General features: G+C 37.6%; 1 protein-coding gene across 1 annotated transcript; it reads right to left on the bottom strand.

Moving 5' to 3' along the window:
* On the bottom strand, window positions 1–21736 carry LOC113062842 (patched domain-containing protein 1-like). Its single transcript, XM_026232868.1, has 3 exons — window positions 20453–21736; window positions 17301–17781; window positions 1–2138 (listed from the first exon to the last, which is right to left on the bottom strand). Exons 1-3 carry the CDS (start codon window positions 21179–21181, stop codon window positions 475–477), a joined length of 2874 nt encoding a protein of 957 aa, XP_026088653.1. The 5' UTR covers window positions 21182–21736; the 3' UTR covers window positions 1–474.
* Window positions 21737–23568: the final 1832 nt, after the last annotated feature.

Below are 23568 nucleotides of genomic sequence, written 5' to 3'. Positions count from 1 at the left end.
AACAGTGATCAGAAATAATTGTGTTGGTGCTAAATAAGACCAAATGAACTTGTTGTGATATCTGCTCTTGCAAAACATATATGAATACACTTGGGAATACCCAAATCTAAAATAAGCAGGAAACTACCTTCTTAGATTCATGCTAACATTTTTGGAGGCCTTCTGTTTAGGTCTTTTGTATTAGTTCATGTATACAGACAACCTTTATACGCAAACCTCTCACATTAACAGCTAATGTAATCTAGCAGCTGCAGATGTTATACACTGTTCTGGACGAAGTGTACACAAGAAATGAGTGAAAAGGGGTTTTTAACTCTGGACAGCACTGTTGTTGACTGCTGGGGTCGCAAAGGTCATCCCAGGGGCAAGAGTGCCAGACTCGGCCACCTCTGGACCTGTGAAGGCCTGCCTGACGTCGCCCCCTAGTGGACTGGAGCTGATATCTAACCAATTATATTCACACACATCTTTCAATCAAACATTGGTTACGTGGTCCGGGTTTTCCCTGACTTCAATGCACTCGATTTCCTCTCTCTCCCTTTCCCGCTCCCTCTCTCTTTCCCGCTCTTTCCGTTTGGCCCGTTTCTTTTTCTTGTGTCGCTTCTTAGAAGGTGGGAAGAATGTCAAGAACACTGGTAGGATGACGAAACAGTGCAGCACTGTGCAGCCGGCTGTGAGAAGGGAGCACTTGAACAGTGTGTAGGTCAGGTTAGAAGGCACAAATAGAAGAGGCATTATCCCAATCACAAAACACGAGGTGTTCTGCAAAATGGCAGCCCCATGCTCCTCTAAAGAGATCTTGATGCACTGAGTCCGTGTGTGCTCAGTGGCCAGTACGAATGTGTAGAGGTGGGGGGCACAGTGATCCATGGCAAAGTTGAGAGTATAAATAAGGCACAGGATAGAGATGCTGTCCATATCTACATTCCAGAGTGTCATGAGACCCAAGACACCCAGTTCCACAGAGGTGACAGTCAAAATCAACCAGAAGTTCCCCAGTGGGTTTATGACCAGGAAGAAGGTGAGGATGAGAATAGTGAGCACGCTGAAACCTGATGTTAAGATGGGGGAGATGATGGAGGAACTGTAGCGGTCCATGAATACGAACGTTGGGTTGAAAACGATGAACTTGATGCTGTTTATGAGGGAGAGAGGTCGAAGTCTCTCCAGTAGCTCCACGACCTCCTCCATGGTCTTCTCAGTCGTCCTGGCCACCAAGTACATCTTGGAGGCGATGATGTCATACTCGTCTCCATTTTTGGAGAAAATGATGTCGTCCACAAAGTGTTGATATTCTGGGCTCCTCAGAAAAGAAGTCTTGAGGATGTTAATGAAATCAGTTTTGGTTGAGGCGCTGACATTCACGACCCTCAGATAGTGAAAGTAATTATCGATCCATGAAATCTTATTAAAGCCCTGGCCCAGCGTCTTGAGGTGCTCCTGTACTGTGGAGTTCCAATACTCAATGGGTTCGTAGATGTAAAACCCAATCACCGGACTGTAGTTGCTGAAGTATTTCTGTTGGGTAAGGGCGAACGACACGCTAGGCGAATCACTAGCTAGCAGATTAATTATGTTGGAGCCATCGCTGATTTGTAAACATCCCATGAATGAAAAGGAGGCATAAATCAGGTAGAGGATAACCACAAAAGGTTTCACGTAGGTGTTTGTAATCCATTCTGTGTAATGCTCCCTCAGAAAGTGCTGAATGAAGTGGTTCTGGTATGGTACGCTGTCGTGGTGCGTAGACAAGTCATGGCCGTCACTCATCATGGTCTTAAACCAAGTGGGCTGGCGGTCCAGATACTCCACCGAGGGGATCTTGCAGCAGAAGACGCTGTGATAGCGGTTTTGCTCCAGCTGCCCAGCAAACACCAGACAGGAGCCATAGAATGAAAATACGTAGAAGTAGTTCACCAGGACTGCTACACACATGCTCTGGCAGAAGACCTTCACAGATTCGATGTTGGTGAAAGGGCTGGCACCCATGCCGAAGGTGATAATATAGAGTGAGCTAGTCATGGTGTAGCACACCATCACATCAGCAAATGCATCTGCCACTCTCTCCTTGAAGGGCAAGCTCTCTCTGGTTCTTCTCCAGCCTGCCAGAAGCTCAAACACACCCTTTGTTCCATGTCCTGAAAACAAAAAAGAAGCAATTTATAGTTGATTACACAGCATGTGCTATGTGAGCATGAATAATATGTACAAAAAAATAAAACATGAGTAGTGTAAGACCGATATATCAGCCAGGGTGATTAATTTAATAACCCATTTTCATATTATTAGCACTGGGTGAAAACTGTACCCACTTGGCTCATTATAGTGATAGCTGTGTCAATTCCAAAATCTAACAACAGCCCAGTTTTTTTTATTCCAGTGAATTTTAAGCATCTGAATTAAATTAATTACAAATTCATATTCCAAACGACTGATTAAATTCTATAAATAGATCAATTAAATACACATTTTTTTGTAGATAGATAGATAGATAGCATTTTTTTCAGTCATTGGCTAGATAATGGCATGGTCATTGGTCATAGTGGTCAACAACTAAAGTTATGGAATATTTAGTCTCGCAAATTAGTCTTGTCAAACAACCAATCACAAATTGTTATGTTCATCGTAATGTTTCGAGGCGTGGAAATGTCGCCACAACAACAGACCGGGATGTAAAACTCTCTGACATATTTTAAAGATTCTATGCTGCGAAGTCCAGCATTCAGTTGATCCTGATAAGCGCTTGTCGTCACAGTTGTTAACACACTGGCTTTCTTCTTTCGTTAGGGGTTTAATGCCACACATGCCATGTCTTTGTTTCCAGACAGAACATTAAAGAACGCGATACACGTTTCGTGGAAATCCTGTAGAAATCAACCAAGCCGATGATGCCTTCGACACTGAAGTGTTTCCAATTTGTGTCCCATATGCATCAGACGTCAAGCCAGTGGTCTGTGAGCATGACGTCTGAGGCTGAGACTATGGACTAATAAGCCTTTCATGATTTGAGTTGTAAGATGAGCAGTAATACAAATACTCTTCTACCATCCATCCATCTTCTACCTTCTACCATTCTACATCTCATCTATTGTGTGCACAATAACTCCTTTAAACATTTTAATACTTTTGACTTTCATCCATCCACTGAATATTTCACTCAGCATCAAGGACACCGCAGTTCATCTCTACGCATGCGGTCACTGTCAAGAATATGTCACAAAAACGACTCTCTTACCTCTTTCTACAAAATCATAAATTTTCATTGACCTGACAAGACACTGAGAAAAACCTAATTAACAATAAAGGATTACGCCAATGTAATGAGTCAGATGGACCGGCTTTCCCTGCTTTTAGCTTTATTAAGAGGAAGAGCAAGTCCATTAGCTTCTGTGAATTCATCTGCAAGATGAGGAGGACACGTGGTGGGCTGGTGGTCACCCAGTGGTCAAAGATCCAGGTTGCTAATACAAAGACTTCATGTTCAGTAGCATATACTCATAGAAGGAGCATCACAATCTTTCTTCTTATCATTAAGCATGCTTAAGATAGGCACTTAGCCTCAGGTTGCTCTGAAAGGGATGTCTCTGCTTAATGGCAATTAAAACCTAAACAACTAGAGACAAAGTTTGGTAGAAATGAAACATTCAAATCTGAGCGTGAACGTGGATCACAAATGACAAATTATATAGATCAACAAAACCAATGTACAAAGAATTGAATTTGTGATTAGCTGCTGACCGTGCCATATCTAGAACAACACTTTTACTGCTTGAGCAATTCTTTTGAATTCTCCAGTTAAGAAGATTAATTAGATTCATGAAGTGATTGCCATTTATCATTTTGGAAATGTGTAAAGAATTGTAAAATTAATGCATGAAAAAATGTAAATGGAATTGTAATCTCTATAGGCTGATGAAGGCTAATTTATTTAGTTCAGTGATTCCCAAACAGGAAAGTTTTATTTGTATTTAGTAGATAGACCACAACTATAACATTAAAAAAAGGCATAGAAAGAATTTTCACACAGAAAAGTATTGAATTTCAACAACAATTACAAAGAAACAGCAAGTAACACTATACTGAAACACTGTACACAATACTGAAGTAGTATGTTCCTGTAAACATTGCAATATTCCAGAATTCCAAAATTCAAATTTTTATGTTAGTTATGTTTAATGTTTTTTATGTTCGTTTTTTTAACAATAAGCACAAAATAATAAAGTAGCATTTCTGTAAATGTTGTAAAAACTAAATAATGCTCTCCCACTGAATGTCTCAAAGCAATATACTTTCCTCAGAACACTGAACTCCACAGTTTTATCTGTTAACATTAATTTTTCATATAGTTTTTTAAATGGTGGCATGGCTGTAGTTTAACTAGTTTACATTATATTTAGCTTGTAACTTGGCAGTCTACACTTTAAAAGCTTCTCCTTGGCTACTCCAACAGAATGACATATACTTCATTTTAGCATTGTGGATCTAGTCAAGAAAGTACACTGAGCAGTGAAAATATTGTTTAATGGGTTTGCTCCTATACTGTATGTACTCGCTGTTCTATGTTAATGATATATGATCATGCTGATGTATGATAGTGAAGTAAATGTGTGTATGTCTGCAACAGCAATAGGTGACTCACTACTCCACGTTCAGGAACAGTCAGAGCCCCACTGGCCCTATTACACAAGTGCTGGTTGAGTGAAATCATCCTAGGCTTTGATGAAATGGTTTCATTTAAAATGCCTCAATAATCTCGGTCTTATTCCGTGATGTATAAGCGGCACCCCCGTGCCAACTCAGGGCTTTGTGCTTTCCGTTTTGAATACACTCTATTTGCTGCTGCACTCTTTAATGTTTGGCGCTGCTGTTGTGGCAAAAAGTGTCAATCTTGTTTCAAGATGTCACTTTGCTAAACGCTCCTCTAGTGGCCCCGATTTAATTTACACCCTTGAATGGATGGACCCCCTTTGACATAACTTGTTTGAAACAAAATCAGTGCCATACAGTAGATGTAGTATGCTATTTTAGGAGTAAGCTTTTGCGTGCTGTCACAAGACTGTCAAAAATTACGTTTGTCTCAAAGAAATCGTGTTTCAAAGGAGAAGCGAATAAAAGAATAACATAATAGTGGATATTAATAACTGAATAAATTTATAATGCATAGAATATAATGGAGAATATTTTTCTTATATTTGTTATAGTGCTAGTACAGGGGGCACTTAAGCAAGTTCGTGGAGGTCCTTGTTAAGATTTTACCTATAAAATAGAAAAAGATTCTAGTATAGAAAAGATTCTAGTAATTGAAAGCTTTTTAAGGGAAAAAAAGTGGTTCCTCGTAATAATGGTCATTTGGATTATATAAATGTTGATTCAAATTATATGTAGTATAATAAGAATTTTTTTTTCCTGATTAGGTGGAGATGCAGATCGGCTTGAGCCCCCTTTGATGGGGTTGCTGGGGAGCATAAGACAAAAAAGGCTGGATCGAGGCAGATATGCAGTTTAGTAATGTTTGTCTTTCTCCTGTTTCATTAGACCTTTAGAACTGAGCGCATTTTATTTCTGCCCTCGACCAGCAGCCTGATGGCACTCCATTTGTGTTGTGGTGATTCATTCTCAGCCCACACTAAAGAATTCGCCATGTAATTCAGAAAAGAGTTCTGTATTACATTAAACACCACTCCAGTGCCTCTCTTTTGTCCTACATAAGGAAATCCCTCTTGCATCATGTTTAAGTGATATGTTAGCATCTGGAAGGTGATATTGTCCAAACTCACAGTGCAACAGTGCAGTACTAATGCCAAAATAACACATCATATTTGTGTTTTTGTTTGTGTGTTTTGTTTATTTACATTTTTTAATATTTAAATCATTAAAATGCCTGTAATCAATAATAAGAATGTTATGATAAGTGTTTCCCAACCTTTTTAGTCTTACGGCTCGTTGGTAAGACTCAAATATCACTGCATTGGCACTAAACCAGAGATATGCTAATTTACTCACATTAACATTTATGAAATATCCCATGAGTGAAACATTTTAATGAGAAGACCGTCAGAGGACTTCTATGGTAGACCAGTTGCAGAATATTCTTGTTTGATATGCAAGTTTTAAAAAATGACATGCAAAATCATGGTTATTTGCTGAAAACAATATTTTTTAAATGTATTAGTAAATGTAAAAGTAAACAGATGTACTGTATTGCCGTAGTAGAAGTATTGTTCATTGTTAGTTAAATGTAATTAACTATTGTTAACAAATAATACCTTATTGTACAGTGTGACAATATTTTATATAATAATAATAATAATAATAATATATAAGCCAATCTAAATTTGAACACTTAAATTTATAGTAAATACAACAAAATATCATAATTTACAAGTCTAAACCATGAACAAATAGGGACTCAAATGTGTGATTCATTTTGAATATGTTCATTTACATATAATGCCCAAAAATACTGATTCACCAAAGAATCAGACTTTCCAGCACTACATACTGTAAGAGAGAGAACCATGAAACACTGTTATAGATGAGATACTGAAACATAGAGTTCACTGTTAATACACTGAAAAACAACATACGTAACACATTGAATCAAATACAATTGTAGTCTTTCTACTTAAAAATAATCTAATTTTCTTGTGAAACATACTCCAATAGTCAGTTTTATTCTTAACAGTGAAAAATATATAGTGTTGTCTTTTAGTCAGTTACGTCCTAACAATGGCAGTCAAGTAGACTTCCAGTATTTCAAAAAAGCAGATTCAGATCACAGAGTAGTAAACAGCATAGTTACACAACCAAACACTCAGAACTGACCTGCACTAGAAGAAATTGCACTGTGCAAACTGTGTGTGTTTTTTTTTTTGTGTTTGTTTTTTTGGGGAGGCATATGTTTGTGTGTCACAGGATTTGCATAATTCATTTAGTGAATTGGGTGCTGAAACAATGCAGACCATGTGCACAAATAAACAGAGGGCACAATTTATTCATAGTGAATTCCCTATCCCAGAGCATTTTCCCCATGCTGCTTTGTGAGAACACCTGGGAACTGAACTGCAGTGTTCCCTGAAAGTCTCACAAGCAGTACAATAGGAAATAAAAGGCTGTACCTCATGTCTCAGGGTGCTGGTGCACAGGTACAACATTCCACATCGCTAAAGAGGGCAGTTTCTCACAGGTCTCCCGTGGACAGTTCCAGCCGGCACCGGCTGGAGGAAAGCTACTCTGAAGCCGTGGCTTCAATATAAAAAGCTGCATCACCTCTCTCACTGCAGTGCAGTGAGTCATTAAACAAAATTACTGCTTTAAAACTTCAGCACCAGAGCAGCTGCAAACACATTCATCACTGGCAGGAAAACACCCTACGGATGGACCCTCCCTACACCTCTCATAAAGCATGGCCAGTTGTGACAGAAGATGGGGAAAATATTACACAGATTTCCATAATACATCAGTCTTTCTATGCTGCTCCGAAAAGACATGTACAATAGCCTATATAGCCATTGAATATATATTCTGAAAGTAGTGCGTCATATTTTTGTAATATATTTTGAATTTATATTTACTTTCAAATGGTATTTCCACATGTTTTGGATAATGCAACATGGCATTATCACCATAGTTCTTCTTTGGGGCAAATGCAACAACAAAAATGGCTTGATTCAAAGGAATAATTCACCAGATTTGAAGTAATTCCCCAATGGATTCCCTTGAGTGAATGGTGTCATCAGAATAAGAGTTTAAACAGCTGATAAAAACATTGGTGAGCAAGTGATGTTACTCTAAATTTCTCCAAATCTGTTCTGATGAAGAAACAAACTCCTCTACATCTTGGTTGGCCTTATGGTGAGTAAATTTGCAGCTTTTTTAATTTTGGGGTGAACTAAGTGCTTTTTATGTATACATATCTTTTTTTTTTTTTTTATGAAGCAAAAATAAATTTAACAAATAACAATTTTCAAATATTTTTTTTTTCATTTAAGTAATATATATATATATATATATATATATATATATATATATATATATATATATATATATATATATATATATATATATTTTTTTTTTTTTTTCATTAAATAAACGTTTCTTACCCCACATTTATTTCTAAAATAAATATATCTTGCATTTGCAGTGCGAAAGTTTTTTTTTTTAATGGCTTCATTTTGTTTTCATGACATTACCAGTATAAAGCACTTCTCATTCAAAAAAATAAAAATAAAATAAAAACATGCTTAGAATGCTGCATTACAAAAGTACCCAAAATTAGCATCTCCTTTGACAGTAAAAATGTCCTTATCTTAACACGACACACATCACTGCTCACCGTTAATCCTGCTGCTGAGGATTAGGTGTGTGATCTGCACAAAACTCAACACAACAGTGTCTAAGTATAAAGCTGGGCGCTCTGCAGAGCCAGTCAAATGATTGCAGTCAGAAGATGGAGAGGATGGTGTGACACTTCTGTCGTAATGAGAATCATTGTATTGAAAGCCTGCTGCTTCTTGTGGCACCCCACACATCTGCTGCATCTGCAACTGCTAATGAAAAAGCTTGTGCAAATGCACCACATGTAAATCAGCAGAAGGTTTGAGTTCACACATGTAATTTCATTGGAGTGGACCTCATCAATCTCATCGGTCCTGCTGTTGACTTTAAGAACCATATTTAGCTGTGTTTGGCAGTGAATAAGTTTCCATTTAAAATTTTAGTATTTCAAGATACTCTACCATTCAAAAGTTTGGTGTACAGAAGTCTCTTATGCTCACCAGGACTGCATTCATTTGATTAAAATACAATAATAATAAAAAAATTGTAATATAGTGGAGTATTACAATGTAAACCAACTATTTTCAACTTTAATACTTTTCAAAGTTTTATTAATTCTTGTGATGCCAACGCTAAATCTTCAGTATCACATGATCTGTCATAAATCATACACTGATTTGCTGGTCAAGAAACTTTGATTATTATAATGCTGAAATCAGTTTTGCTGCTTAATATTTTTCAGGAAACTATGATATTTTTACAGGATTCTTTGATAATAGCAAGTTTAAAAGAACAGCATTCATTTTTATTTTCTCTATAACAATGTTAAAGTCTGTACTATCACTTTTGATCAGATTAAGCATCCCTGCTGAATAAAATATCAATTTATTTGATCAATAGACTTATAAATAAGACATAACAAGCTACCCTAAGATCTCGTTTTTTTTTTTTCTAAACATAAAGAACCAATGTAAAAATAGCAAAGGGAAAGTACAACGTATTCACATATGAAAAAGACTGCAATAAAAGAAGACTAATAAAAAAGTTGGGGCTTTATATCAATCTCAAATGAATAGTTAAAACTTTCAGATCTTTCTTATGGCCTACTTTTCTGTCGAGATCCCAAATGAGCTGAACAAAACGCCCTGCATTTACTGTACCATGGGCAACACTATTGAAATTTATTGACCTCTAACCCACTAGGAAGGCAATTTAATCGTTCATTATCAGTTTTGCACAAAGTAATGAGGCTACTTTGAAATCAAAAAGACAATGAACTATAGTCGTAAAAGGAAAGCAGCAATCAAGGAAGTGGTTGGATAGCTCATGATCACCCTTTTCCATCACTCACTTTCTATATGCCGTGGCTTCAGTCACATAAACTCATGGGAGAATCTACCTTACAATCTATGACAGCATTTCATGTCATCGTAAAACATGCCACTCTCAGCATGTGTCAGTGTGTTCAAGGCCTTCACCGGAAGATCGATCTCTCTTAACAATTGTACTCCCATACCAAAACATCACTTTTCCTTTTAGTGCCCAAGAAGCATAAAAATGACTTTTAAAATTATTGTCAAGTCCAAACAACTTCAATCCAAAACAGTTGTATTTTTAATGCCAATTATTCCATTCAATCAAAAAAAAAAGTGAAACATAAATCATACAGCTGAAGGATAAAAGGACTGGAATATTAATGACAAATGGAGGGAGGATGAAGAATTGATGGACGTCTGCTACTATTTCCATTTCACGCACCGATTCAGTGGTCGCTCATCATGCCTGACCAAACTATGCAAATTATTTTTTTTTCTCTTGGCTTGCGATGTTCAACAAACCTTTCTCATCCTGATTCTTCTTTCTGATAATGGCAAATTATCCAGCCACAGGCTTAATGGCATGTAACATGTGACGCTTGAAGACATTTGTGATTAGTAGTTCATCTGTAAGACCCCTAATCTCTTCCCCAGGACTTGTTCATGCCCTCTTGCACAGAGGCAAATCAATGACATTCACTATGGCCAGTTTTCAATCTACTAACACTCCATCATTTATATTTTCCTGCGGGAGACAGCAAAGGTCTGCTGTAAATGCTGGCGGTTGCATGTGTTTGTTTCTAGAATGGTGATTGAGATGGGGTTGGTCTTCCCGGGCACTGTGAATGTGTGTTAGCCATGACCAGGCACAATCATGCTTGTGTGAAGAGAATTGCAAGGAGACGGTCCAGATCCCAGGGCACATGCTGTTCCACAGTCTGTGGTCCTAAATGAGCTCGATCAATAGGACTGACGTGCTGGGGAGTGACTACGCCACTGCACACACACGTACACACACTTACAATCTGGCTCACAACTGACATACACATCTTTAAACCCAGACACTAACTTAACTACATTTTCCCAGTAGCACAATTCAGACATTTTCAAAACAGCTGGATTCTAGTAACAAGCTACATCTAGTCATCTTTCTCCTAATTTTGGCTTTATCTGCTCTTTGATTTGTTTTTCATTTGTGTTTGTCAGTGTTATATATTTATATTCCATCTGTTTTCTCATTTAAAAATCTAATTTCTTATGCTTATCATCTATCATCATATTTTAGCCAAATTTCATAAACGGCTGTAGGATATCAAACTAAAGGTGCAGCTATGTTTTCTTTGTAACTGACAGCTTTAGCATGCTACATTTTACTGAGTAAGTTTAAACATTTGTAGATGAGCTTCCCCAAAGTTTCAGAAACCTAAGTACACCGCAAAACTTTTGGTGTAGGATGTACTTTTGAGTCAATTTTTGCTGAGAAATTGCTAGTAAGTTTCACAAAAATTTACAGAGAAACTGCAAGTAACACTGAAATAAATGTGAAATTCAGATTTTGAGTAAGTATAGTATATTCTTGTAAAACATATTCAGATAATTTTAAATATTTGTTTTTACTGTGTAGATTGCCGCATTTGCACCAGTGGTCTGTAAAATCTACTTAACATAATTTGGTTTGTTTATTTTTTTTTAATGAATTTTTGGTTAATTTCAGCTTTTTTGGCACTGTGCTACTGCACAATACTGGCTTCACCTCTCTTTCATTTTATAAGTTTTCATTTCTTTGCTGTCAACAGGCCTTTCTCACCATGTGAACTTCTTGCATCTGTTCAGTTTCAAAATATTCAGCATAGCAGACTCCAACTATTTTTAGAGAGGGTGAAGGGGACCACAGATTGAACTAGTTGCATGACAGAACACAATTTGTGGATTTTTTATGGCATTTTAAATGGGTCATCGGATGCCCATTTTCTACAAGTTTACATGATTCTTTAGGGTCTTAATGAAAAGTCTGTAACATAGTTTGGTTAAAATTTCTCAATGGTAGTGTAAAAAAGCACCTTTTCCTTTCAGAGCCGTTTTGTAGCATTTTCCTTTAAATGTTAATGAGCTCTACTGATCCCGCCCCCCTCTTCCGAGCTGCTCTCAGAGAGACTGTTTAATCCATAGACAGTAAAAGAAATGGACACAGCGACCCCATTGGAACTCAATTGAGACAAATGAAGCCCATTTTTAGCGTTTTTTAGCACTTCCGTTTCTGACGCGCAGACTCAAACGAAGTGTGACGACGTCAGCAACCTGTCTGACAGATGCAAATCTTCTAGTAGCTGTGCGTGCAAACTGCCATTGTTAATCTTGCAGAGACGGCGAGCTTGAGCGGGGAGTTCTTTGTCGTGAGTGAGCAGGAGTAAGTATTCTGATTAATTATTTTGTATAGTATTTTAAAATGTAACGCCAGTACGCCATATTAAGTTAATTGCCTGCGAGCTTCTCCTCCTGTCTGTACGGTAATGCGACAGAGAGTCGCATGGTTATGATGCAATCGTTAGCCTATTTTTTACAAAAACTGTTTCTACGGGGCCATAATGTAACATAGAAGGTAATGGAGCCCTTTATACATTGTCGTGTATCTTTAAAAATAAATAATGGACAAACGGAGTCTTTAAACGCCTCAGATGTAAAGTTATTCGCTGTCAAAATGACGCCAAAATGAATGGGAGTCAATGGGAATGCTAACGCAAGTGAAGTTCTGCTACAAGATGGCACCTCGCAGCCGACTTCAACTTCCGGTCGACTTCCTTGCCGCCTGGTTTAATCATAGCCACATTCATCGTGAAACTTGCTAAATAGCACATTATTAGGAAAGGCGATTTGCAAAGATTCATCAAACAACCTTATACTCACTTTTTCTGTAGGTGAAGCTGGATCATGAATGTTTCGCGCAAAGATAGACACATTTAGGTAGATCGGTGGAGCATTCCCTTCAGAAACAAATGTAATACACTGTGTCTTCGGCAGCTCAGACATTGGGAGTAAACAGCTCTGTTCATTATTGCATCCAACAACAAAACACCTCAATCGCTTAGGAGACATTCTCGTCTACATCTGGTCCAGCTGTGAAACAATGGCGGACTGATGACAGCTCACTCAGGGCGGGTCTAATTTAAAGGTCCTATGACATGAAAATTTCACTTTCTGAGTTTTTTTAACATTAATATGAGTTCCCCTAGCCTGTATATGGTCCCCAAGTTTCTAGAAATTTGAATCGGTGTAAATTGAGATTTTTCTATCTTTCTCTGCCTTTGAGAAAATGGAAGCTCAAACGGGCTGATCTTGAATCTCCTCGTTGTGACGTTGTAACGAGAATTGTTACCTCCCCTTTCTCTGCTTTGCCCGCCCAAATATTTACATATAATTCAGTCGCAATGTCAGCACAGGCTTTTCAAACAGACTTTTATGATATGGATTCGACGGCACTGGCACAAACAGTGAGTAACAGTGTTCATTAATGCCTGATCTGTGATCAGTGATTTCTGATGTTTAGCTAATCATTCAAGTTCACACAGACTTTCTTTCTAAATCGTTTAATACTGTTTATGCATCAGTGAATCAAGCCAGTGACCAAACGATCAACTTCACGTTGTTTCTCTTAGTAGCATGAAACAAATCTGTTATTTAAATTGTGATTTAACTACAGAGAGTGATCAAAGAACGCTCGCTTTTTTCCGGAGCTGTTAAACATCGCGAGTATATCTGCACTCTTGCCCAAACTGCCGTTACAATGAATGACGCTGTTATGCTCCACAACGGAGCTCTTTCTGTGTTCATGTGTTTGCTGTTAGCTGTGGTGAAAGCATTTTGTGAGAGAAAACGTGTTGCAATAATGACGAGATCACTGCATCCACGCGATAAACAGACTCTGTCTACTCAATGCTCATCACTGCAGCCTTTCATGTGATGGGAAAAGATCGAAAAAATAATTATATAATCAACACTTCCGAGATTCGTTAATCTCGACAGCTGTAATAGTAGAATATATATATATATATATATATATATATATATATATATATATATATATATATATATATATATATATTTGAGAGGGGTTTCACATGTAATATGCATTTCGAATGCAAAGATGTCAGCCGATCACAACAGTTGTGGTTTACTCAGAGTCTCACAGCAGACACTCCCCTTCAAACAGAGCATTCAAGCCAGAGGGCTAATGTCAGGATATAAATATGCTTTTTATTTCTAAATTTTAAATGTAAAAATCATACTAACAATATAAATACACCTAAGGACACATTAAAAAGCATTTAAAGAAAAGGAAATAATCCATGTCATGGGACCTTTAAGACACCATTCCAGTCTGTGATGAAACACTACTGTCAATCAAACTATTGTGGGAGGGGCCTGTCTGTGTGATGTCACAAAGACAGGCATCTGAGATAGACTCGATTTGATAAAGGGGAAAACATGCAAGTAGATAAAAAGTTTTTTTTTTTTAACACTGGGTGGATTTTTATTATTATAGGGTGGTTGTTTATACACTGCCAACACACATTCAGTTCAAACTACTAGTAAAAGTGCATGTATAACCCAATGACCCCTTTCAAGGCATTTACCATACCCAGTGAGGAAAACAAGTTTCCCTTAGCAATAAAATTCTTACTTTACTGTCCACAATGAATGCCAAGACTGTGCAAATATGTACACACACATACACAATAAGAGCTTTAAGGGCTGCTTGAAGATTTAAAAAATAATTCTTCTGAGGTGCATGAACAGACAATAGTAGGTGAGTAAATAATGACACAAATTACATTCTTGATACATATCTCTGTCCTTTAAAGATATTTATTTATCTTTATAAGTGTGTTATTATGAGGACTAGCTTTATAATTCCTATGGTTTTCATGATCAAGGCTCATCATACGTCAACAGCTTTGTGCACAGTGATCAGGAGGTGAGTGAGTACTCTGACATTGATTTCCTATCCTGTCATTTGTCCCAGCAGAACAAAGCATTCGCCGCTCTGCCACTAAGATGTGTGGCAGGAAGCAAGTCTATAAATAGTCCCTTTGCTGTATGCGTCTGATCAAAAATAACCTCTAAACTTCAACTGAAGGTATAGCATGCACTCCATTCATTGTCACAGACAACAGTGTCGCACAGTGCTTTCTGCAGCGCATCCATCTTCTGCCAAAGTCCTTTTAAAGGGACAGTTCACCCTAAAATTAAGATTCTCTCATTATTTACTCACCTTTGTGTCATTTCAAACCTTATTTGTCCCATTATAGACAAAGTAGCTTTATTTAGCTTGACCACGTCTGTTTAAAAAAGGATTGAAAAAAAAAACATAAAAAGTAGTCCAAATTCGAGACTTTTAAATCATATTATAAATTTGTGTGAGGAAAAGCCCATGATTTCAATTGTGTCTATACTATCAAAAAACTTTTCAGAATCATCCACAAACTTGAATCCAATGTCACTTCGCCAACTCGATGGAGCCAACCCCTGTCCCCGGGGTCCCCGCAGCACATTGTGATGTGCCTTGTAGAATGTCACCATTCATTTTCGCCAGCGGGACAAAATCTATTTCTCCAGATTGTCCTTCCTGCGAAGTTCAAATGCAAAGCACAGTAAATCACAGGTCCTCTGGTATTTTAAAAAAGCTCCAAATCCACTGTTCAGTGAGCAATTAATCTTTCACACAGGGCTAGCCTTGCAATAAGACTGAGCATCTGAGGGGTCCAGATCATTAGGGACTCCATAAACGGCTGGCTGAAGCTTAAGAGGTGAGTATACAGTACAGCACCAAGTGTTATTACCTTTGATCCACAAGGACATTCATGATCATAAAATCCTACAGTATAGTCAGTCTCTTTACTGACAATGTTTCTGTCTTCTTAAATTAGGAAGCCACATGTAACTGATGGCTGATTATGCTATTGCACTGACTGAGAGTAAGAGTGCTGTAAGCAGTTATTCTCTGTAGGTTGTAATTGTGCTTTTGCACCCTGTATATCCTTGTTTGGAGAGAATCATGATTCTAGCTCCAAAGGAGAAAAACAAATTGACACGTTTTAAATCTGAGGCTAATTAGTTCCACTCAGTTGAAGGTTGTGACAGTCGTCACCTAAGGGCATCTAATGCAACCTAGACAGGTGTGAAATCTAAGGGTGTTTTAACACCTGCAAGATGTGTTGAGTTCGGAGTTCGTTAAATTTCCAAGTTTGTTTTGGCTAGATTGTGTTCCCAGGGGTCCACAAAAATAACATGTAAGAACGAACACAGCACTGTCGGAAATTAATGACTGTTCCTTATTATTCTCCCAAAATGCATGAGCTAATGTTCCTTTAGATTCACACTACAATTATTGGTGAAATAACATGTTTTCTATCTAATATAATTGATTTATTTATTTGCTGGATTAAGTTTCATTCAGGCACACACTATTATGGAGGAGACTAAATCAAAACATTTGTCATCAAGTGGATCCAACACAGTAACAAAATGGTACAAAAGTAAACAAAATGTCAGCAAAAATGTAATACTAAAATGTATTATTCTATATTCTTCATCTTATCCACGTTTTTTCTCTCTCGACAGGTTACATCAGTCAGAAGGTGGCGACAAATTACTTATGTGAGTCAATGAATCTTTCACACTGAACCGATTCGTTCAAAACACTGATTCATTCAGGAACAAAAAAACAGCACTGTACTGTAGGGAGTTGCTCGGAGACGGTTGACTTCGTTGGAACTATTCGAGGTGACAAAGTAAAAAAAATAAGAATTAACTAACTTAAAATGTAAGTTACTCGATATAAAATACTTGTTAATTGAGTTTGTTTATTTATGACACTTGCAATTTTACTGTATTCTGAATATCAAACATAGCGGGAACTATACTTATGTTTTTAGGATAATAATATGTTTAATACATTTATTGTAGTCTTGTTTTACCTTTCTCCTTTCATGGTTTTCTCAATCAGGGCATCCAACATGTTCATTTTAACATCTGCTTGATTTGGGGTTTTACCAAATGACATGAATATGTAAACATGGCAGAATATGATTGGATGCAAATCTTGTGAAGTGAACACAAAACAATAAGTGGAAAGTGTTTTCTTAGATATATATTGAAAGTGTTTTCTTCCTTTTCCCCTGTTTATAAATCTTATTGTTTCACTATTCTATCTAAAAATGTTTATCTTATTCATTGCATATTATTATTAATTAATTCATTTCTAGCTGTTGATGACCCTATCAGAACAGACTTGCTTTCCACAAAGTGAGAATCACTGTGCTGGATCAATGTGTCCCACCACATGGTTCTGTTCTATGCAAATTACTGAGACATTAAGTGGTTTATCATTAGCAGTACATTAACTATACCATCATTCAGAATCAGATCTGCAGATCATGTTAATGCTACATCAGTTTATATACATTTTAATTTTCAGGCAAACTTTCTCAGATTTTTTCATTGTACAACAAAAAAAGAAAAAATAATCTTCCATTTCTATTTATAATATCACAGATTCTCCCTCCGTAATGATGAAGCCCATTATTGCTGAAGCACTGACCCTGATGACTGCCATGGAAAACAATTATACCCACCCCCGAGGAGTCACACAGCAATTATAATAATCCTACATACAATCACCGCAGTCTCCGTGAACAAAGCCGCACTTACCCATGGCAAAAAAGGGGATCCCAAGCAGCGTAGAGTTAAATTTCCCATCAGAGATGAAAAAAATCCCAGCTGCCGTCACGTTGGCGATGCAGATGGTAAGGACCCCCAACAGGCCCAGGAAGGGTTTCCCACGCAAGCAGTCCCGCATAGAGCTGGAGATGGTGGCTGCCAGGAGCACCAGCACCAAGCTGACCAGTACCTCGCTCTTGGCCAGCACGCCTGTCTTGTGGAAGTCCCGCCATAAGCTGAAGGACGTAAGTGACAGGATGTGTAGTTCCTGGCTGTCTGTGGCCAGCTGGTGCACCAGCTTACAGAATTCACTCTCCCACTTCTCAGAAATGATGTCCTGCACCACTGGTCCAAGGTTGCGGAGGTAGTATGTTATTTGGATGGCACGAGCAAACTTGACTTGTTGATCACGGCTATTTACAGGCAAGGCCACGCCCCCCAGCTGATGGCCAATAAAGGACACTCGACCATCCTAGAGGAAAAACAAACCAGTTACTAATTTATTTATTTCATTATAGGAAACTTATGAATAAAACTGAATTTGAATGCATATATATATAACGCTTATAATAAAATATATCCTAATGTCTGTTTAATAAATCAATATACTGCACAATTTTACACTATACATTTGTATAGTTTAGTGTTTTATTAGTGGATTAATAATAACACATTGAAGTACTGCAATTTGCAGTGTCAGTCTTTTTTTAAAAACTACATTACGGGTAAACGGGGAAAGAAATAAAAAAAGGGACCACATTTACTAAAATGAGGGGACAAATTCATAATTTGTGGCCATGATAAATAAATATTTAAATATGTGCAGGGCTCCGTAGTTGGTAAGGTTTAGAATGGACAATAAAATACAAACATAAAAGTGATGGGGCTTTAAAGAGGAAAGAGAGGGTAGAGACGTCAGATATACAGATATTCTGTAAAAGTCATTTGTGACACAATGTGTTTGGTATGGTATTTTTCGAATATCCTATGATTCTTCATTGCACTTATTGTTTGAGGCCGTTAAAACATTCTTTGCATATGAGCTAAGGGCTGACTTGCTGCCACTGCTGCATTTTAATATTAATTCCACATTATAATCGTGTGTAACTTGCAGGATCAGCAAGCCAGTTAATGAGCAGCTATGTTGGTGTGGATTTGTTCTGGTATTTGAATGCATGTAACACATTTCAACAATCTATTAAAATGTTCTTCCATAACAAAAAAGGGGGGTTTTCTAAAGGAAGCAGTGTTTACTTGATGATTTTAGCTTAATGGCTAAAACACAAGCTGATATCAAACAACAGCTTGAAGCTGGAATGCTGGATAAATATGTGAAGACAGTCTCCACAGTTGAATGACACAATTTTTGCACCAAAAGAGTGCTGAATTTAAAAAATCCATAGCAGATTGGGTGTTACTGTTTTTTTGTTTTTTTTTTCTCAGTAGTCTCAATATTTCAACATCCTGGACAGTGCATTTCGCTATGCTGGGAAAGCGAAGTAGTCTTGGATGCAGCAATACAGCCTCAAGATGTTCTGAAAAAGACTGGCACAATATGAATGAGCTCTTGTAGAGGCCACAGTAAGCACCTCATTCACACAGATCTTGCTCCTACTCCTACTGACGTAAGCTTGGGAAAACAATAAGATATCTGGGTTGCTGTACTGTTGTGTTATATTTAGTCTTTCGTCTGTGAATACTGCAGCATTTTGAAAAAGACTGTTAGTCTTACAGGTCTCAAGATACAAGATGTATCTTCATATTCGGTGTATGTTCAGACTCAGCTTAGGTCACTTATTTTAACAATATGCATTACACTGCATTAAATAACTCCATGCCACTCATGAATATAAACTATATTTAACAGAATTATGTTCATGTTTTAATGCTAAACATTTGGGCTAACAATCACTTAAAAATGTTTGGGGGGAAAAGTACTAATACATTCTGTTATAATTCTTTTAGAATATTTCAATAATTTTAAATAATCACTCATGTAGATTATTGATGAATCTAAGTATTTTAAGCAGTTTTACAAGCATTTCCTATATAAGCACACCTTTTATTCACAATTCCAACAATGGTTCTCCCAGCATGCATTGGGGCCTAAAATCTTGGTTTCACTGTTTCCCGACGATTGATGCTTCTTTTTTTTCATATTTACTGTAGTACAAATACACTGCAATTTATGATTATGTGCTATTTTAGATCGTGAAACGCAACATATTAAGGACAGTATATTTCACAGATCAAAATGATCTAAATTTGGATAAATATAATTGAAAATATTTGAGGAAAAATGTACTAGATATTATTTTGTTTCAGATTTAGATTACTGCTGAATCTAAGTAGTTTAAGGCGGTTTTATGTTCAAGCATTTCTTATATAAGCACAGTTTTTGCTCATAATTGTAGCAATGGTCTTCCCAGCATGCACTGGGTCTGAAAAATATATATGCTTTCACTGTTTCCGAACAACTATTGTTGCTTTATTGTAATTTTTAGTCACTTTTCTTGTCTGTGATGGCAGGATGGGTTTGTTACTCTGTTAAAAATTATAATTCGTTGATTGTTACTTGTGAATGTGTGTAAAACATTTCAAAAATTACATACAACTAATTTAAGTAAGGAATCTCAATGTTAGTGGTTCTTGTAATTGCAGTTAACTCAGTGTTATTAATTATCTGTTTGCATTTGAATGATTTACAGTAACACAGCGTATACTGGATTCTAAACAGTGTATTTAATTCATAATATTGCTTGTTATATGTTCTCATAATTTTATTGATTGAATAGGTAGGCTATCTATTATGAAAAAAAGGATAAATAATAAAGTTTGGACTCTGTGAGTGTCTTCTATCTAGTGCACGTTGCAGGCTTCTCGAGTGCAGTGCTAGAGAACTTACTATTCAGCTGATTCCGAGGCAGCACACTCAGCAGCAAGAAGTCTATTCATAATTCTGGGCGTTTTGTAAGGTTTTATAATGGAAAGTCGCAATATGCCGAGATGGTTTTTGTCAACAGTTTCATTGTTGCGATGTCGCTCCATGGCACACAAAGGCTGCGTCGCAAAAGCCTCGGAAAAACGCCGTCTCGTTAGGCGGCTCGCGAGGTTTTGAAACACAGCCAGACAATGCCTCTTACCTTTAATGTTGTATTTGGATAGCTCACGGGGACCTTGGAAAAAGTGCTGTTAGACAGAACAGCTAAGCGAATGTCTTCGAATATGGTGATGATATCATCCAGGAGGCATCTCCTGTCCCGGTGGCTCAGGACACAGAGATGCGCGAAAGTGTAATTGAAGCCTTTATAATTGACACGCATATCCAGGACCTTCTTGTGCACCTGGAGCACCTGCTCGGCCAGTTCCAGGATATTTCCCCCGGATCTGGCCAGCAGAATGAGTCTTCCATATCTGCCGGGGGTGTGTAGGTCCGAGTACAGCTTGTGCTTCGACTGGTCGACGGGGAAGAGGCTGTTGGCGAGACTCCGCTCGATCTTCGCGAGGCTGTGCGTCGGGGCGACCAGGATCTCCAGGTCCGTTTCGGGCTTAAACCGGCTCAGCACCGTGAATCCGAAAATGATGGTCAGGACTGCGGGGACGGTGAGGAAGAACACCGGATGCCTGCTCACGAACAAACCCAGCCAGTAGAAAGAAGATTTCAGCCCTCTGTGTATCACTTGCCGCAGCATCCTCCTCCAGATCCAGCTTGCAGCAGATGATGCCCCGGTTCTTCCTATGAAGCACATGTGACATGTGGCTCCAGCTGAATCAATCCGTATGAGAATACTCGAGTGCACACCTGTGAAGCACTGCAGCGATTTGCAAAAGACAGTCAGATATTGATCACTATAGAGGATTGTTGGGTCCATCCATCCCCCTGATGTGTGACTGTTTCTCTCGCTTCTTCTGCTGCAACAGCAGCCAGCCCCAGTCTGATGTGCATGTGTGCTTAATTCGGACTATTCGATCGGAGGCGCCTGATTTATGGGCTTGATTGTAACCATGTGCTGCTGTGTGCATGGAAGGAGGCACGACAGGGAAATCTGGGTGGGTGGGGGCTCATTTGTAAGAACACGCGCGATTCCAAGCCCTTCACGATCGTGGACCTCTTGAAATAGCCACTCGATTACTAGCTAATGAATGAGGCATTCCCATCTAAAGGCTTAGGGCGGCACACAGAAGGCCAAATGCAGTTACGATGCAGACAAGCTAAAAATAACGTTAAATATACGAGGCTACTCAAATCTTAGTCCTTAGGACTTTGCTTTTGCTTTTTTCATGATTGTCTGCATACAGATACATTCTGCCTGGGGTGGTTCTTCAGTTAGAAGACGACTGACTTGAAGTCTTGAGAAATTAAACTTTCCTGTTAAAAGCTTCATGTTTTTATTTCTTTGTGGAGCAGAAATAGCTATAAAGCATGTTTTAATGAGCACAGCAGAACACTGTCAAAACCAAAAATAGATTAAAAAAAAGACATTGCTCTCCATTAATGTTATTCTTATCTTTAAAATTGTATTATTATTATTATTATTATTTAGTGGTCTAGTTAATTTATTTGTATTCTTTTAGATTTGTTATTCATGATTAAGGAACCGTTTTTGTTAAATGGTGGTTCTGGGACATAACTTACTTCAGGCTCTAACTTAATATGATCTAAAATATAATTTACAGTACAAGTCTGAAATACAACCTGTAATAAAAACCGGGGTTCTCCATAACTCGTGTATATGATTTCATATTCTGTAAATAAATAGCTAGACAACATGATGAAAAAGTCTGTAACATTGTTGCAAAATAATAAAAAATAAAGTAAATAAAAAATAAGCAGTCAAAAAAAGATTTAACCAAGATCTTTGAGTTAAATAATGAAGAATAAATCACTGTGATCATGCATTAGAATAATTTCCCATTGTTATTTGCAATTTTTAACTAATGTTTCCCTAATGGCATAACCTATGAAGTGAAGTGAATGCACAGTTCTAAACAGCTACCCTTGCTTTGACACAAAACTCTCTACACATATGCAAAACTGTTTGTGCAATATTTTAACAGAAGCCCATCATAAAATAATTTTCTGCTCTGCTGATCATGTGTGACTGCAGAGATGACCTGTAATCCTGTTCGGTTAAAGCTTCTTCATTATTTATGTGTGGATGATGTTGTGTTTACAACCAGTGAATGGCTAAACATGGTCATTGACACAGAAAGACTGTAATGTTGTTGCTGGTTATGAATAGTAAGAACTTTAACACCTTTGAGCATCTGGAACATAACTGGATGCAGAATTTGTTGAGAACCACTACTTTAAACAAACTACTTTGAGATGGTACAACATCAAAATCAATGCATACTTTATGTCAGAATGACCTGGTGAAGAAAGATGCTCTTAACCTGTAAAACATTGTAGTTACAGCATTTACCAGCAGGGGATAGCTGCAGAAGCTAACCAGCAAGAGCATTGGATGCACTCATGGATTGAACAGTATGAATGGTGCAGACAAACGCCTCCCACTCTACATAAATGTGAAATGGCAGAAAACAGCATGTTGCAATATAATTGGGATAAAAATGGAGACCATCACAGAATAGTATAACTTGTCCTAGTTTATTCCCCAGACTATTACCAAAATTATTGCACTCCTTTTTCAATTTAACCTAAATTTAGAGCCATCAGCAGTCGTCTTCTTTACCTCTTGAGCTCAAAGGAATCAAAGTTTTCCTAAAACCAACACATGAGACAATTATTGATATATGTAGATTCTCAACACTTCCCACACCTTGTAAGTATCGACACTGCAAACATTTGGGCTGTTTAGTAAAGACTTCTGCAGTGTTGCCAGATCTCGCTAGAATAACAACCCCAAAAAAGGCAACATACATGAGTAAAATAAGTCTAAATAAGCAAGGTTGCTGCTTCAGATAGAAAGGTGGCACAATGGGGTGAATTTATGCATTTTTGGGGAAGGTAAGTGATGAAATATAGGAGCAAAAACTAAATAAACTATACTGATTAGTAATGACATTCAAAAGGAGTTGCTATTTGTTGTAGCCACATTTTATTGCACTATAAGAAGCAAGCACTAGAAAGCCCATATTATAGAAGTAAGCCAAAAATACACAACTTGGGATGAGAATGACAAATGCAATGGAAAATAAGCCCCAAGTTTCTTAGAATTAGCAGTTGTGGCAACATTGGACTACCCAGATAAAAAGAGATAAATAGTGATGGAGTTGGAGAAGGACATTAAAGCAG

This window comes from Carassius auratus, chromosome 45 (genome assembly GCF_003368295.1).
Source record: "Carassius auratus strain Wakin chromosome 45, ASM336829v1, whole genome shotgun sequence".
Taxonomy (NCBI): domain Eukaryota; kingdom Metazoa; phylum Chordata; class Actinopteri; order Cypriniformes; family Cyprinidae; genus Carassius; species Carassius auratus.
Note: the sequence above shows the minus strand (reverse complement) of the source record. Positions and strands in the feature narration are given on the sequence as shown.